The 17492-nt window shown below is 50.0% G+C and overlaps 1 protein-coding gene across 1 annotated transcript in view; it reads left to right on the top strand.

Moving 5' to 3' along the window:
* Nucleotides 1-4468: 4468 nt before the first annotated feature.
* LAMP3 (lysosomal associated membrane protein 3) overlaps nucleotides 4469-17492 on the top strand; it is an 81231-nt gene continuing 68207 nt past the window's right edge. Inside the window, exons 1-3 of the mRNA XM_015421897.1 lie at nucleotides 4469-4833; nucleotides 12019-12034; nucleotides 12269-12326. Coding sequence (XP_015277383.1) covers nucleotides 4469-4833; nucleotides 12019-12034; nucleotides 12269-12326 — 439 coding nt within the window. The remainder of the gene's footprint in view (nucleotides 4834-12018; nucleotides 12035-12268; nucleotides 12327-17492) is intronic.

Here is a 17492-nt window from a genome sequence, read left to right as displayed (position 1 = left end):
AACTGCTCTGCCACCTTTTTGATTTTGAGCGCAGGCAGTCTGGTTCCTTCTCGGGACAAGTGGAGGCCACCTCTTTTGTGCAAGTCCTGCTTGTTCCACCAAGCTGTACACAGTGCACTAGCCACATAGTGTGGCCTGCTGTAAAATTGTCAGCTGTTGCAGAATTTGGCGGGAGAGGGTTGGGGTTGCAGAATTCTGAATTCCTTAGCACTAGCAACCATCCATCTGCGTCTCCATTTGCTTATTCTGTGTGCAGCTCTACTGAATTCAGTGGGGAATTCTGACAGAATATGGAGACCAAAGGAAGAATACTTCTGCAAAGGATGACATCAGAGGGCTTAGAGTCTAATAGGGCAAAAGAAGAATTCTGCTGAATTGTGGGTGGAAATGACTAACCTAAAAAGCAACTTAGTACTAGAGACTGTTGTCTTCTGAGACTCTAAGTGTGATCTGTAGATAGAGACTGAAATCAGGGCGGCAACTAAAAGGGAAAAAAGGGGTTGTAATAATGGGTAACTTCAACTACCCTCATGTTGATTGAGTAAATATGTGTTGAGGTTATGAAAAAGAAACAAGATTTCTAAATTCCATAAATAATTGTATCTTGGAATGGCTGGGGGGTGGAGGGGAACAACACAAACTTAACCCTTTGTGATGCCCATAGGATCTAATATTAGATGTGTCACTGGATGATTCAGAACAGTCCAATCCAATTCAATATACAAGTAAGCGGGAAATCGTCCAGGGATGGGAGGATGGGAGATAGCTGTCCTACTGCAGACCAACACAGCTACCCTCTGAAACCCAAAATATATCTAGCTACATCAGATCAGGGGAAGGCAATGGCACACCACCTATGCTTATCTCTTGTCCTGAAAAACCCAGAGGTACAACCTCATAGGGGTCGTCGTGGGTTGGTTGCGGCTTGACAACACACTTTATCTTTACATCACAGTGAGAATCCCAACGAGAGAGGCATTATGACCATTATCTTGCAAAGCAGGGAAAGGGTCATTAAAATGCAGGCCAATTCTAGGGATCTGACATTAATTCTTTGCATCCATCTTCATTGTAGTAGATTGTACATATGCACATCTGAATAGCCCCCCCCCCCCCCGGAGAGCATTTGAAGAGCCAAGTCAAATAAAGGTGTTGAGATAAAGTTTTAAGGTTAATTAACAAATTAAAGGCGCCATTCACACGGCGAATTTGCCGCGGAAGAGCCACGGGTGGTAGGCGGATTATCCGTGCGTGATCACACCCCAACATCTGGGAAGTGTCGCGCACCCATGGCCAACCCGTGGCTTACTGCCGAAAACACGTGATAAAAAAGTAGTACCTCCAAAGTACTGGCAAACGGTTTGCCACAGGCTGCCTCTGGATGCCCGTGGTGTGGTCGCACTGGTACGCAGCTTTCCCCTCCGGCCCCTCATTTACGTGCTGGCGCCGAGGGAAGGACCCGTGGTTTGCCGCCGGCGCGTCTAATCGTATAATCACGGATCAAACTGCGCTGGGGCAATTTGCCACGCCTCCCCCCCCCCCGCGATATCCAGCCCGTGTGACCGGGCCCAAAGATTAACAAGTCACTGAGGCTGGATGGGATGCCTCCAAGAGGTCTTAAAGACAAATTTGAAATTACTGTACTTCCTAACATAAGCGTGCAAGAATTGGCTTCCTTACTAGATGTCTGGAAAGTCAACAAATGTAATTCCACTTTCAAAAAACATATCCAGGGGAGCCAATAAATTATTTACTGGTTAGCTTTAATGGGCTGGACCCAGTGATCTGTCAACAGAAGTTGTTAATGGCCACAGCTCTTCGGGGGGAGGTTCTTCCCCCTAGCAGTCATTTCCAAGCCCAAGAAAACTGATACCCGGTATCATGGGACCCATACGAAGTAATATCCACAGTGATCACAGTGCCTCAGTGAGGAGATGGAGGGAAGGGAAGGGGACAAAATTGCCCTTTTTGTCTCTTCCATGAATGCAGTTTTGCTGATGGAAGAAGAAGGGTATGATTTCACCTTGGTCTTCGCACTGGATTCATAGAATCATAGAGTTGGAAGGGACCTCCAGGGTCATCTAGTCCAACCCCCTGCACAGCGCAGGAAATTCACAAATACCTCTCCCGCCACACACACCCCAGTGACCCCTGTTCCAACGCCCAGAAGATGACAGGAAGCAGAAGGCAGGGCAGGAGTTGAAATGCCTGCCTGTTGGCAATGGAAGCAGGCAAAGCAATCTGCCCAAGGATCTGAATTGGAACCAATGCAATCTAACATTCATAAATAGGTTTACCAGTGCCTGGTGGGTCCTGGAGATCCCCTGGAATGACAACTGGTCTCCAAACTGTGGCGTTCACTTACCCTTGAGGAAAACGGCTGCTTTGGAAGGTGGGTTCCACGCCATTATGCCCTGCTGAGGTCCCTCCCCACCCCCAAACCCTCCCCTCCAAAGGCTCTACTCCCCCCAAATCTCCCAGAATTTCCCAACCCAGAGCAGCAATCCCATTCATAAATTATTTGGAGGCCGAGGTAAGTAGTAAAGTGACCCGTTTGCCACCAAATTATTCTAGGTGGCAGAATCTCCGAGTGACTTGTGAAGCCCTTCAGAGGTCTCTCGTCAAGGTGGGTGAGGTGGGAAAAGCTCTGCGTAGGTCAAGGTAAACGTACGGTTATTCACTTCAGGGCAAAGGATCTGAACTTCATGTGTAAACCGACTGAGCTTTGAAGCGGCGGTGACTAATCGTGGTGCATTGCTCAATGAAAACATTGCGGGATTGCGGGGGATTAACTCAGTGAAAACACTGACTTGGCATTCAGGAGATGTGAGAAAGAGAAGTCTGCCACTCAGCTGTTAGGTTTTGATGGCTGACAGCCACTTAACCCGTCAGATCTTCTTTGTGGTCTCTGTGCATCACACCTTGGGATATAGTGCGCCTGCGCCGACCCCGATCAGTATTGTAGAAAGCTAAAGGGATTTTTGCGCCTCCCCCCCCCCGTCACGTGCCGGGCTCAGAGCACATGACTAAGGGAGGGGCACGACCATCCCATCAGTTTTCTTCTGACCTCCGCGCTGGTAGGACCTTCTACGCCTCGGTTGGTAAAAAGGACTTGGTTTCGGCCTCTTTCTTTCCCATTCTGAAATTTGTACTTAGCTAATTTTAGTTTATAGTTTATTTAGTTAGTTAGGAATTTCTATTTCTCCTGTCTGCTTAGGCAGACTTTTTTTCTACCCCCCTTTTCCGGCCTATGACCAAACGGTGGGGTTTCTTTCGGCGATGCTGGAAGTGCAGCTGTAAGATCACACACACACCCCAGACGGACACTCCCTTTGTTTACTGTCCCTGGGGGAATTGCACCGAGTTGACTCCTGCGCCCACTGTGCCAAATTATCCCGGCAAACGAGGAAGAATCGAGTGGCTAGACTTCATGTGGCGCTACTCGAACGAGATCTTTCACCTATGGCGTCTTCACAGGAGACATCGGGACATGCCTCTATGTCAACCCCGGTGTCGGGGTCGATGCCAGAACGGTCTCCGATGCCGAGCCCACCCGATGCTGATCGCTCAGTGCTGAAACGCCCGATCCCGGCTTCGCAGTCCTCAGCCCATACACCCGTGAAGAAAACCCGGGTGGGCAAGGACAATCGGCTTGTCAAGCACAAGAATCATAAGAAGGGCTCTTCTGCCAAGTCTCTGATTCCCCTATGCCGGACGGCGGGGGTGAAGGCAGATACAGCCACTTCGCTTGACTCTTCAGGCCACGGGCAGCTACAGGGTGCACCTTCTTCACCCTCCATACGTCCCATCCAGCTCACAGACTCTGAGCATGATATGGACCTGATGCAAATCTCCCGCTCTCCGAGTCTTCATAGTCTACACTCGGACCAGGGAGTGGATAGGGCTCACCCGCCCCAGCAGGACAACGCCAACCTCCCTCCTGGGACCGATACCAGTGCCAATACTTGTATGGGCAGGGGTCATTTCGTAGAAAAAGAGCTAGGGGAACTCATTAGCATAACTCATTAGCATATGCCACACCCCCTGACATCAAGGGCCCGGCGGTGGACCTGCAAGGCCAGCAGGAGTGCGAGGAAGCCCCGCCAAGGCCCTCCCTGGCCCCAGGCAGGCGGGGGTGGGGAGAGGCAGGGAGGAAGCAACTTACCCTCCTTCTTCTCCTGCCTCCTCCTGGCTGAATGAGGGCTGGAAGCGGGGCGGCCGGAAGCAGGGGGAGGGGCTTCGTCATGTGCCCTGCCCCCCTGCACCTCACCCGGGGGAACTGCATTCCCCCGCGTTCCCTCCCGAAATGACCTCTGTGTATTGGGCATACCCATTCCCTGGCGGCATGCCCTGGCTTCCCCCGTGACCTCCCATGGATTGGGATCGACAGTCGACTCCATCCAGGCTGTATCAATATCAAGAAGTTCCTTCGACATCAGAGTTCACGAAACCCCAACTTTCGGTACCGATGAACAAGCCGCGCAAACCTATTCCATCGATACCAACGCAGTCCAAGGACCAGTCGGAGCCGATACAATCGACACCGATTCGCCTGGCACCGTTCTCTGATCCTTCAGAGTGCTCTGGCTCTTCTGAGAACTCCCATTCCGGTGATGAGGACGCTCCCATTCAATTTGAACAGTCCCCTCCCCAGCAGGTGGAGGACGATCTTCCCATATCTCCGCCGGAAGACATTAAGTCTTATGGGGACTTTGTTAAACGAATGGCCAACACACCGGCACCTCCGACTATCCAGCCTTTACCCGTTGTTACCGACTCCATCTTCAACATCGCCCAGATGGATACATCGACTGTGATCGCCCTTCCCATGGCGTCTGTCCTTCTACAAATGGCTAAAGCCCCCTGGGCACACCCCGCCTCTGTTCCCATCTCCAACAGGAGGATGGACCATATGTATAAAGTACAGGAAATGGGAGCTGAATTTTTAATCATTCATCGTAAGCCTAATTCGGTGATTGTCACCTCCTCCTCAAAGGGGAAACGCAGCCACTTCACCCCATCTGACAAAGAGGGCAGGAAGCTGGACTCGTTTGGCAGGAAATTTTATTCTGCTGGAGCACTGGGCACCAAAGCCTCTAATTCAGTGATGGCGAACCTTTTAGAGACCGAGTGCCCAAGCTGCAACCCAAAACCCACGTATTTATTGCAAAGTGCCAACACAGCAATTTAACCTGAATACTGAGGTTTTACTTTAGAAAAAACAACTCATACATTAACTTAAGATGATCCAAACAAAGTAAGGAAAGCAATCCCAAATGCTTTCATTTACTTAAAATTATTTGGCAGAGAATTCGACACTTTAATGATGGTCTGGGCCTGGCTGGGGCGATGGCACGCGTGCCCACAGAGAGGGCTCTGAGTGCCACCTCTGGCACCCGTGCCATAGGTTTGCCACCACTGCTCTAATTACATGGCCTGTATGGGCAGATACCAGTATGTCCTTTAGGAGCAAATGTCAGAATTCTTTGTGGCCCTCCCTGAGTATTACAGCCCCCCAAGCTAGACGCATACAAAAGGAAGGTATGCTAGTGGCTGAACATCAGCTTAATGCAGCCAAACACAGTTTAGACGTGGCATCTACGACCCTCACTTCTGCTGTTGCTTTACGACGCCATGCCTGGCTATGTGCCACAGCCTTGCAGCAGGGCACTAAGTCAATCATTGAAGATCTTCCCTTTGAGGGTGATGGGCTCTTCAGCTCTATGACTGATTCCGTCCTCCAGGACCTCGTCAAAAGTCTTAAAACGTCTCGCAATCTGGGAGTCACGGCAATGTCCAAGCAATCTAGAGGAAAGTCCTGGAATAAATCCTGGTCTTGCAATCCTTCGTTTAAATCCTCTCCCGAACCACAGTGGCAGAAGTCTCCGGGCACTTCTTCCCATCCCTATGGGAATAAGACCAAATTCGCAGCAGCATCACAACCTAGGGCAAAGCCCCAGAAAAGCTCCAAACAGAGCCTTTGACTCCGATCCATTACCCCATTCACACCACCCGCCCTCCTTCCCCTCTGCTTTCAGTCCTTTCCTTTTGCTCTGTGACTGAGGGCAGCGGTCAGAAGGAACTGGCAGGATGGTCGTGCCCCTCCCCTAGTCATGTGCTCTGAGCCTGGCACGTGAGGAGGGAGCGGGCGCGAAAATCCCTTTAGCTTTCTACAATACCGACCGGGGTCGGCGCAGCCACACTTTATCCCAGGGTGTGAATGCACAGATGATCACTCGAAGATCATCAGTTACAGGTAAGCAACTTGGTTTTTTGCTTCCCCTCCTTTGAAGGGCGATTTCCCCCCCCCTTTCCCGGCCAGGGGGATCCTTTGCCAGGAGAAAGGTAGAAGGGAGTCCCTTCCAGGGCAATTTTCCCCCTTCCTCCCAGCCAGGGACAGCTGGGGCCAAGAGAAAGGTGGAAGGGATTCCCTTCTAGGATGATCTCCACCTCTTTTCTCCTGGCTGTGGCGGGAAGGGAAGGGAAGTCCTTTCCTGGGTTATCCCCGCCCCCTTTTTTTCCTGGCCAGGGCGAGCCACAGCTGAGAGAAAGGTGGAAGGGAGTCCCTTCACGGTCAATTCCCCTCTCCCTTTCTCCCGGCCAGGGCGAGCCTTGGCTGGGAGTAAGGTGGAAGGGAGACCCTTTCAGGGCGAGCCGTCCCAGGAGAAAGGAGAAAGGGAAGTCCTTTCCCAGGTGATCCCCGCCCCACCACAGCCGGGAGAAACTGGGAACCAAACTTCCCAGACTGGTTGAGTCTGGGTGGGACCCATTTGGCTCAGTTCGGTTTGGGGGCTGCCCCCAACCGAACCACCTTTTTTAGATTCATGCCCATCCCTACTACTGATTTTGATGGACCAGTGTTCTGAGGCAGCTGGAAAAGGTACAGAAACGGGTGACCCAAATGGTCGTGTGTTGGTGTATCTTCTCTTCGAGGAAAGGCTTTTGGGGGACTTGGGGCTTTTTAGTTTAGGGGAAAAGGTGACTCAAAAGGGAAATGATAGCTTTATATAATTATGCATGGGTTGGAGGAAGTGGACAGAGAGAAGTTTTTCTCCTTTTCCCGTAAGATCAGAAATCTGGTTGTCCCAATGAAGTCGACGGCCAAACTTGGTCACACCATTTATGAATACCTGCCACAGAATGTGCTGACGGCTGCCAGCTTAGACATTTTAATTAGACAACATTCGTGGAGGATGGGTCTATCAAAGGCTCTTACACAGAATGGCTAAAGGAAGAAGAGGAGGAGGAGGAGGAGGAGGAGGAGGAGATTGGATTTATACCCCGCCCTTCACCCAGCATCTCAGAGCACCTTACAATCTCCTTCCCTTCCTCTCCCCACAACAGAAACCCTGTGAGGTAGGTGGGGCCGAGAGAGCTCTTTCAAGGGCTGCCCTTGAGAGAACAACTCTGAGAGAACTGTGACTGACCCAAGGTCACCCAGCTGGCTTCATCTGGAGGAGTGAGGAAACAAACCCAGAAAGGAAAACCTCCATGTTCAGAGGCAGTCTACCTCTGAATATCAGTTGTTGGGGGGCATCACTGGAGGAGGGTATTGATTTCCTTCAAGTTTCCCAGTGGCATCCAGTTGGCTCTTGTGGGGAACAAGATGTTAAATTAGATGGACCTTTGGGTTTGCCCAGCAAGGCTCTTTTTTGGGGGGTATTTGTGTGTGTGTGTGTGTGTGTGTGCACGCGTGTGTCTGTGGGTATGTGCTTGTGAGCCTGGAAGTCATGGTGACTTCTGGAGACCCCTAGTGGGGCTAGGACGTTCCAGAAAGGTGGCTGTGATATTACCTGCTTCTGCGTCCGCAACCCTGGTATTCCTTGGAGGTCGCCCTTCCAAGTACTTGCCAGGGTCGGCCCTGCTCAGCTTCCGAGATCGGGCTTGCCTGGGCTATCCAAGTCAGGGCTGTACAGCAAGGCTGTTTTGATGTCCGTGTACAAAACGGGCTGGGTGAGGAATCTCTACTCTTTGCAACGAAAGGCCTGCATAGGTGAGGAGAAAGGAACTTGCTCCCTTGGTCAGGGCGTTTTGCTTCCACCCCAGTTCCAATCCTGGAAGTTACCAGGCGGTGAGAAAAAAATTCCTGGCCGTGACGGAGCGACAAGGAGGGGCAGGGTTCACCTCTCCTCAACGCTGAAGGGCTGTCAGAGAAGGGCACTGAGATATGTTGTGGCTATCTTTAGAGATCACAGCTGTTCCAGGAAAGCGTAGGAGGTTGTGCCGCTATTATGCAAACTGGCTGGGTGTGCCTCTGCAAATACTGGGTGTGCAAACATCAATATGCAGAGTAGTTTGACCATCGCCTGGGAATGGCAAGAATGTTTTGCTCTGAACTCTGGAGCGGCAGATATAGTTGTTAGGAGTGCCCTCCGTCCTGCCAAGAAGAACTCAAGTATAAAGCTGGCATTCAAACCCCGCACTTTGTAAAACATTGAAAATGGACATAGCAGCAAAACTCCCTCTAAGCTGTCGAGTCTTGTGAGCAAAAATTCTACTTTGTGAGCTGCTGGCATTCAAGTGGTGAGCGAGCGATTTGGCTGCTGCATAAATAAATGCCCTGGAGCCATCCTTCCTGAGCTAAGACAAGAATGTGTGAGCCAGAGGCTAAAAAACTGTGAGCTAGCTCACACTAACTCAGCTTAGAGGGAACACTGGACATAGGTCCAGAGGAGTTGGCTGTGTTAGCCTGTTGCTGCAAAATAGTAAAAAGCCCAGTAGCACCTTTTAAGACAAACTTTATTGTAGCATAAGCTTTCGAGAAACACAACTCTCTTTTTCTCGTCAGAAGAGATCTGTGTTTCTCAAAAGCTTATGCTACAATAAAGTTTGTTAGTCTTAAAGGTGTTACTGGGCTTTTCATTACTGGGCTTTCTGACTATTTGAGAACATGTTCCACTATTGATCAGATGCCTGGCTTTATATGAGTATTAGGACTGAATTTTCCTGTATTACTAGTCTGAAGGCTTCTGTGCTTTATGAGTGCTGTGTGAAGGATTTTTCCGACATATACATGTCTTCTGTACATTATCGGTACTTTATGAAGTAGTTTTAACTCTTTGAAGAAGAACCCTCAAAACGAAGATCAAAATCCGGAGTCTTCGTCAACTACTTATGAACTTATGTATACTACTAGCAGTAAAGCCCGTTGTGAAACCAATACAACGAGATCTAGAAAGATGTGGTCTGTAACGAACGCATAGGCTGGAAGGAGGTGAAGTAAATAGTAGCAGTGTGTTACTGTAAGGTACAAATGTGAAAGCGAATGGTCAAATTTGTGTAAAGGTTTTTTATTGGAAAATTATAGTAAGGTATGTAACTCAATATATATCCGTAACATCCCTTTTAGGGAAAAGTAAGGCAGTAATTCATTTCTAAGAACTGGTAAACATAGGGAATGATAGTGTGAGTCTCCCGCAGTCACTAATACATTGTGATCAATCATAACTTTGCATGCTTAACAATAGAAGGCTCACATACCTAATGTAACTCAGTTGCTGGTGTCCAAGGTCACACAATGTGGGCTGTGGAATATACCACACAGGGGTCCATGGAGTAGTGTCTTCAACTGGGCAGTCTGTGAAGTCATTGTTTGTTGGATGATGTAATCTTGCTTTACTGATATATGTGGTCCCTTGTTATTTTTGTTAGTTTTGCTTTTGTTATAATATAATTTCCCTTTGCATGACCTTTGTGTACTCCGTGGTCTGCGTTATTTATACAGTGCTTGTTAGTTTTCTGTAACACAGATGCATCATTTGCCCATAGCAAAAAGGCCAAAAATGTAATGTCATTTCCCAGGGATTCCTGGGAACTGTAGTTCTTTAAAGGAGGGGACCCTAGATGCTCTAATTGTTGAGAAAACAAAGGGAAAAGTGGGTGTCTTAAACTATACAGGTGTAACACAGGTGCATTGATAGCCCGTAGCAAAAAAGCCAAAAATGTGTTGTTCCTCCAGAGTGAAAGAACTCATTGAAACTTTTTCCTGTTCTTCAGCTCCCAGCACAGATGTATTGTTCAGATTCCTTTTTTCCTTCATCAGACTACCCCCAGAAGTAGCGGGGGATCTCCCACCAAGTAGCAGTGGGATAATTTAAAAAAACAACAACAATGGCTGTCTGGCCAATGCCATGACGTCAGTTCAGGGGAAACCCGGAAGTGATGTCAGTCCTCTCTAGGAATCTCTGGAAACTACGGTTTTATCAGAGTTTTCGATGATTCCTAGAGAGCAGTGACATCACTTTTGAGGTTTACCTGGCAGTGGCATCATCCTGTGGACAACAGCCACTCTCCCATGCTCCCCCCCGAGTCTCCAACGGGTTGTCAGGCTGGGCCTAACTCACCCTGCCTATCTCACCCTGCCTCTCGGTCAGCCTACCTAGAGTTCTGTCTCCTCCCTTCCTCATGGCACATAAGGCCTGAGGTTTCTCCACAAGCCTCAGTCCTAGGGCCAGCCCAAGGATTTTTGGCACCCTAGGTAAATGATTACACAGCGCCACCTGCTGCTCGGAAGCCGCCACTCACCCTCACCACCACCATCACAGGGAAACGGCTTCTGTCTCCATCCTCCTCCCGCCCTGTACCACGGGCAGCTGGTATTAGTACCTCATGTGCCCCCAAGACCACATCTCCCAAGCAGCATTCCCTCTAAGCTGAGTTAGTGTGAGCCAGCTCACAGATTTTTAGCCTCCAGCTCACACATTTCTGTCTTCGCTCAGGAAGGGATGGCTCCAGAGCAAATTAGTTTATGCAATAGCCAAACGGCTCGCTCATGGCTTTAATGCCAGTAGCTCGCAAAGTAGGATTTTTGCTCACAGGACTCCACAGCTTGGAGGGAGCATTGCTCCCAACGCATCCAAGACCTCTCAGATGCTGTGGGGGAGAGAGGAGAGAGAGAGAGAGGAGAGAGGGAGAGGGAGGGAGGGAGAGAGTGAGGAGAGAGAGGGAGAGAGGAGAGAGACAGGGAGAGAGGAGAGAGAGAGAGAGGAGAGAGGGAGAGGGAGGGAGGGAGAGAGATGAGAGAGAGAGGGAGGGAGAGGGAGGAGAGAGGAGAGAGAGAGGGAGGGAGAGAGTGAGGAGAGAGAGGGAGAGAGGAGAGAGACAGGGAGAGAGGAGAGAGAGAGAGAGACTCTTCTTGCTCTCTGGTCCGTTGGCTGGCCACAGCTACATCTACCACCGGCTGGCCACAGCTGTGTATGTTATGTACCGTCAAGTCGTTCCTGACTGATGGCGACCCTATGAATTAATGAATTAATTATTTTAACTGGATTTACTCTTGCACTGTGGGAATAGCTGGCAGGTGGTGATGCAGAAGGACAAAATGCCTCTTCCTACTGTTGCCCGTGTCTGCTTCAGGCCGCCATTCTTCTTAGGAGCTGGTGTGTGTGAATCGATTGTCTCTTTGGAGTCCATTTTGCTTACTCTCACAGCTGCCCCCCACTAGGCAGGCGCACGGACCGTGGGAGAGGTGACAGGTGGCCAAGTGGGGATTTGACCCACAGGATCCTTGGATTCCATTCTACTAGGAGCTGCAAAGCCAGTTTGGTGTAGTGGTTAGGAGTGCAGACTCTAATCTAGGAGAACCGGGTTTGAGTCCCCACTCCTCCACACGCAGCTGCTGGTGTGACTCTCACGAGCAGTCCTCGAAGTCCCCACTCCTCCACACGCAGCTGCTGCTGTCCTCTCACGAGCAGTCCTCGAAGGAGCTCTCTCAGCCCCACCCACCTCACAGGGTGTCTGTTGTGGGGAGGGGAAGGGAAAGGAGATTGTAAGCCGCTCTGAGACTCCTTCGGGTAGTGAAGGGCAGGGTATAAATCCAATTTCTTCTTCTTCTTAAAAACTTTGGAGGGGGCCTTCATATATGTCCAGCAAACAGTCATTCTTCTGTTGCTGGCAGTCAAAAGTTAATTCTTACAGGAAGGATTTATTATATCTGCTGAGCCATCCGTGCCATAAAGGAACATCTCTTGTCCATTAGTGTCTACCTAATGCTTGTTGTGTTTCTTTTTGTCTCTACAGGTACGGCAGAAAGTCGGTAAGCTTGTGTGAAAACAGATCCGATCTGTCAAGCCTAGAGATGTTAAACAACAGGGACAGAAACACCAGCCCCCACGCCAGGCAGAAAAGAGGTAGGCTTTTGTGATGGGATGGGACGGTAAACTCATAGGCCAACCCTAGGAGAAAATGGAGGAGATGATGTGGAGCCAGGCCCATTGTTTTTCTCTCCCCTGATAAGCCGTTGTGGGCTTTCTTTTTCCCGTGTCTGTAGTTTGACAGGAAGGGAGCAACCTTCGTGGATCTTGACTACCGAGTCAGGGTTCCAAAGGGTAAAGATCAGGCACACAGAATTAGCCAACTCCTCTCTGTCACTGGAGAGGTCAACAATTAACGTGAAGGTTGTAGGATTTCTTTAACTGTTATTTATATGCTTTTATCTTCATGTAAGCCAGCCTCAGCTGGGAGGGCGGGGGTATAAATGTGATACATAAATAAATGAGATCACTAGTGTTAAGTCGCTCGCTTAACAAAGCAGTCGGAGAGTGATTCAGGAAGAACACAACTTTATTCTTCAGCTCGAACACAACTCCAACACGGATCGACATCTGATAGCCAGGACAGCCTTGCAGCTGTCCTGCTTTTAAACATTCCCGGCTAATGTAGCCACACCCACTGTACAAATACCAACCAATAAGGTTGTTCACATAAGGACCAATCACGGATGTTCCCGCTCAGGGAGCTTGCTTGAAAGTGATTGGTTAGGTGCTTCCTGGGCTAGTAACATGATTGGATGGATTTGGATCCTAGCCCAGGACGAAGCTTTACATTACACTTCAATTAGATGTTTCACAACATATCATGCATTCAAGGCAGCTTTGAATACACTACAACTAGAAATGGCTTTTTCATGAAAACTGGTCTTTGCTCTGGTGGTTATACCAAACGCCGCTCTCCGCGGGCCCCGTGACTGGCTGTCACGTGCCCGAACATCACTTTGAAGCGCCATCCTAAGCAGTTACCACTTCTCTCTGTTCATCGATGCCAGTGGGCTTAGAAGGGTGTAACTATTTTATTTTATTTATTTCGTTACATTTATGAATCGCCTGATCCCCACAATGTGGGGTTCTAGGCCATGGACAAAATTTAAAACTATTAAAACCATAAGACCATATCCGACATATTATACACAGTTAAAACCAGTGGCGAATTTTGTGTTTTGTAGTTCCCTCCCATTCCTAGACCGTGAGTGCTTAGTGGGCACCAGGGGTCATTTCGTAGAAAAAGAGGTGCAGGAGCTCATTAGCATAACTCGTTAGCATAACTTATTTGCATATCCCACACCCCCTGACATCACCGGACGTGTGTCAGAAGGCAACACCCACCGCTCAGGCTCCACTGGATTGTTTTGGATTGCTAGCTATGCGGGGGGGGGGGGGGGCGGTCGAACTCGCGCCTGTAATGAGTTTGTGGCTGAATAAAACTTGGTCTTAAAGGTGCCACTGGACTGTTTTGGACCGGGGGGCCGGGGGGAGCTCTGCAACTTACCTGGCTGCTTCTTGCTCTGACTGAGGGCTGCTGGGAGCAGGGGGTGGGGCTTGTTGCATATGCCCGCCCCCTGGGCTCTTTACTGCCGGAGGTGTGCTCCTGCAGGAAATGACCCCTGGTGGGCACAGGGAGGGTATAACTTCACAAGGGATAGGAGATAGGGTAGGGTAGGGTAGGGTAGGGTGCCAGCCATGATGTAAACCGTCACTGTCCTCAACCAAATGGCTGGCGGAACATCTCTGTCTTACAGGCCCTGCGGAATTAGGATTGCACTGTTAGTCTCTTATTTGCTTGATTACTCGGTGTTTGAGGCTGATTTGCACACATATTTCATCACACGGTCACAGCAATATCTAGAAATGACTTGTGTGCAGGAACGAGCTATCCACAGACTAAACTTCTGTACTCCGGCATATGTAGCCCTAAGAACATAACTCTTATGTTCTTAAGAGAAGCCAGTGTTGGATCAGGCCAATACCAGGTGCCATCAGCAGGTCCACCAGTGGGGACAGGACACTAGAAGCCCTCTGTCACGACCGGGGTACGAGGCCAGGCCACAGCAAGAGAGTCCATAAGCAGTCCAAGGTCAAAACCGGTCAAGCAGTAATACCGAAAGACCAAGTCCAAATCACCAACCGTTAGAGTAGTCACTAAAGCCAGAGTCCAAAGAAGTCAGAAGCCAGAGAGTCAAAAGTCCGAAGGGCAGGTCAGGAGCAGAGTCATACAGGCCGACGTCAGGAGCCGAGGAGTCAAGATGAGGAGCAGGAACTGGGACATGAGTGGTGAGGTGCAGAGCTTCGTCCAAAATGACTAGTTGCTAGCACAACTAGTTGGCGTGTGTGCAATAGCTAAATAGCCGGGCAGGCTGTTGGTCATTAGTGCGCCCTGAAGTGTCCCGACTCCTGCTAGTACTCAGGGCTAAAGGAGCGCTTACCGTGCATGCGTCCCTCCCGTCGCCGGGATGCCATGTCCCGTCAGCATTGTTCCCGCAAACGGGATACCGGTGGGGGCAAATCAGAGGGCGTGTTGCTCCGGCATGAGCCCGCTTCAGCTGCTGCTGGAATAGTTTCCGTGTCTTCAGGTGTGGGAGTATCAGAAGCCTTGAGTTCATCCCCAGCAGTACTTAGGTCCTCTGCTGGGGCCAAATGCTCATCCCTGGCAGTCCTTTGCTCGTCTGCTGGGGCCAAGTGTTCAAGTTCAGCAGCAGCCATGACACCCTCCCACTGTTGCCCCCCCCCCCCCCCCTTTGCCCCCCCCCCCCCCAAGCACCAAGAACACAGCGCATCACTTGTCCCGGACTGACAGTCCCTATCTATACCTCGTGGCTAATAGCTACGGATGGACCTCTGCTCCATAGGCTTATCTAATTCCCTCTTGAAGCTGTCCATGCTTGTAGCCGCCACCACCTCCTGTGGCAGTGAATTCCAGGTGTTAATCACTCTTCTGGCAGCCTGTTGTCTAAGGTCTCTTCTGTCTGAAACGTTCGTGGCAATTGAAATTGCCTTTTTGCAACATATTTGCTCTGCCACTGAGCTATGGGGCTCTCCCCAGGAAGTGCGAAGTTTGGTTTATGGGAATTAAGTTTGGCTTATGGGAATTGGCCTTTGGCCTTCACGGTGCATAGATGGGCTACTGTGAGCACAAGGAGCTGCTTAATTCCCGTCAGACCAATCATCCCTCCAGCGCCGTATCTGTCTCCACTGGCTGGCGTTGGCTGCCCAGAGCCTCAGAAAGAGAATTCCCCGGTTCTACTGTGGGAGATCCTTTTGATCCGGAGATGCCGTCGAGCAAACGGTACGGTGAACTCAATAGAGTGCCTGTTCACATGGTGGTACGCTTTCTCCTCTGGGCAGACACCGATGTTGAAAAGAGTATTTATGCACAGAGCCAACACAAGACGAGCCAGCCACCGTGCAAATCCTCCAGTAATTCTTCAGCAAAGGACATGCCAATACTTTCCTTTAGCTCAAAAGCCAAAATATTCTCTTGATGGGAGGTCTGCTAAACAAGAGTGCTATTGCTGTAGGACTTAAAAAAACACACACACACACGTGGGGCCCCCACAGTTGGAAAACTAGCCGTTTCACACCAGTGAGGCCTGGGGTGTCTGCCAAGCAGCATATCCCAGAAATTCAGAATGGCGGGACAGGAGCCATTTGTCTCCGTCCATGTGGCTTTGCGCAGTAATTTGACACCTTTCGACAGCTTGCACAGCAGTACCTCTTGGGTGCCATCTGGTGGCTGTCAGGAGATTTTACTTCAGGTTAAGGACCCGAAGGGACACTTAGAGCTGCCACATGGGGACACATGCCAAAATGGGACCACCAGGGGCACCATTTGAGATTTCAATAGGGCAGAGGGCAAAGGTGGGGTTGCCCACCTCCAGGTGGGGCCTGGAGATCTTTGGGTTCAGGCAGCAGTTTTTCTCCAAGCCTGTTTGGCCAGTGATCCTGGAGGGGTTTTTGGCTGTCTTCTGGGCATGGAGCAGGAGTCACTGAGTGTGTGTGTGGGAAAGTATTTGTGAATTTCCTGCATTGTGCAGGGGGTTGGACTAGATGACCCTGGAGATCCCTTCCAACTCTATGATTCTACCTCTTGGCATTACAAGTGATCTCCAGACTACAGAGATGCATTCCCCTGGAGAAAATGGCTGCTTTGGAAGGTGGACCCTATAGAATTGTCCCCTACTGAGGTCCCTCCCCTCCCTCAATTCCGTCCACCCCAGGCTTTCCCCCCAAAACCTCCAGGTATTTCCCAATCTGGAGCTGGCAACCCTGGCATTGGGGGATATGACTGTGGAGTGGTGCATCTCACCTAGACAGAGTGGATATACTTTAAATATTTATTTAAGCATTTCTTCCCCACTTCTCTTTCCCCACTGGGATCTCAGCGGCTTACAAAGAAGCACACAAGTATGCATGATGGCGCCAACATCCTGGGCTGGTCCTGTATGAACTGGCCCAGGTTTCTGAGAGTCACAGGCTAAGAGCCAAGGGACAAGAGCTCTTGGGCCCCTGTCCTTAGCGTCATGCCTCCAGCTACCCCTTGCCTTAAACACCTGCAATGGGGAGGGAAACAGACGTTCAGCCCTGATATCATTCACGGGCTGACACGTTACCAAGAATCCCTTTCTCTGCTACTCAAAATTAAATTGTAGACAAGCCGTGCGTTTTAAGGACATTGATTGTGGCTGTTCTGTAGTATCTCACAAGAACTTTAGCAACGTTGTCTGTGCAGGTCAGACTTTAGAACTACCCTGCCCTTTTTGGCACAAGGGTCCGTCGTGCCTAGCAGACAAGTCCATTTCATTTTCCATAACAATGGTCATTTCAGTGTGGAGGACCAGTGAGTTGGCCAGAAATGTAGATGCTCCTGTAGATCAATGTAGATCAATCCCCATGTGGTCTTCAACTCTGTGGTCTGCAATTCAGACTCCAGTGGTCTAAAATCCAGAGGAGGGGTCAGTTCTTCAGCATACACTTCCTTAGGGGAAGCCTTCCCAGATGTTTGTGCATACTATCCATGTTTCAAGCCACCTAAAAGGGCTACAGTTGGTCCTGCTAACAATGCTGGTATCTTTGTCCTTCTCCGTGATTGCCTTGCGCAGCTCATTGAGCACCAACTGAGCACATCTGTTTAATCACTGTACAACATTTTGGTGTAGTGGTTAAGAGCTGCGGACTCTAATCTGGAGAACCAGGTTTGATTCCCCTCTCCTCCACATGCAGCCAACTGGGTGACCTTGGGTCAGTCACAAGTTCTCTCAGAGCTGTTCTCTCAAGAATAGTTCTCTCAGAGCTCTCTCAGCCCCACCTACCCCACAGGGTGTCTGTTGTGGGGAGGGGAAGGGAAGGAGATTGTAAGCTGCTCTGAGACTCTGATTGAAGGGAGGGGTATAAATCCAATCTCCCCCTCCTCCTCCTCCTCCTCCTCCTCCTCCTCCTCCTCCT

This window comes from Gekko japonicus, unplaced genomic scaffold, assembly GCF_001447785.1.
Source record: "Gekko japonicus isolate JY-2015 unplaced genomic scaffold, Gekko_japonicus_V1.1 scaffold842, whole genome shotgun sequence".
Classification (NCBI taxonomy): Eukaryota; Metazoa; Chordata; class Lepidosauria; order Squamata; family Gekkonidae; genus Gekko; species Gekko japonicus.
This window is presented reverse-complemented; position numbering and strand designations above follow the sequence as displayed.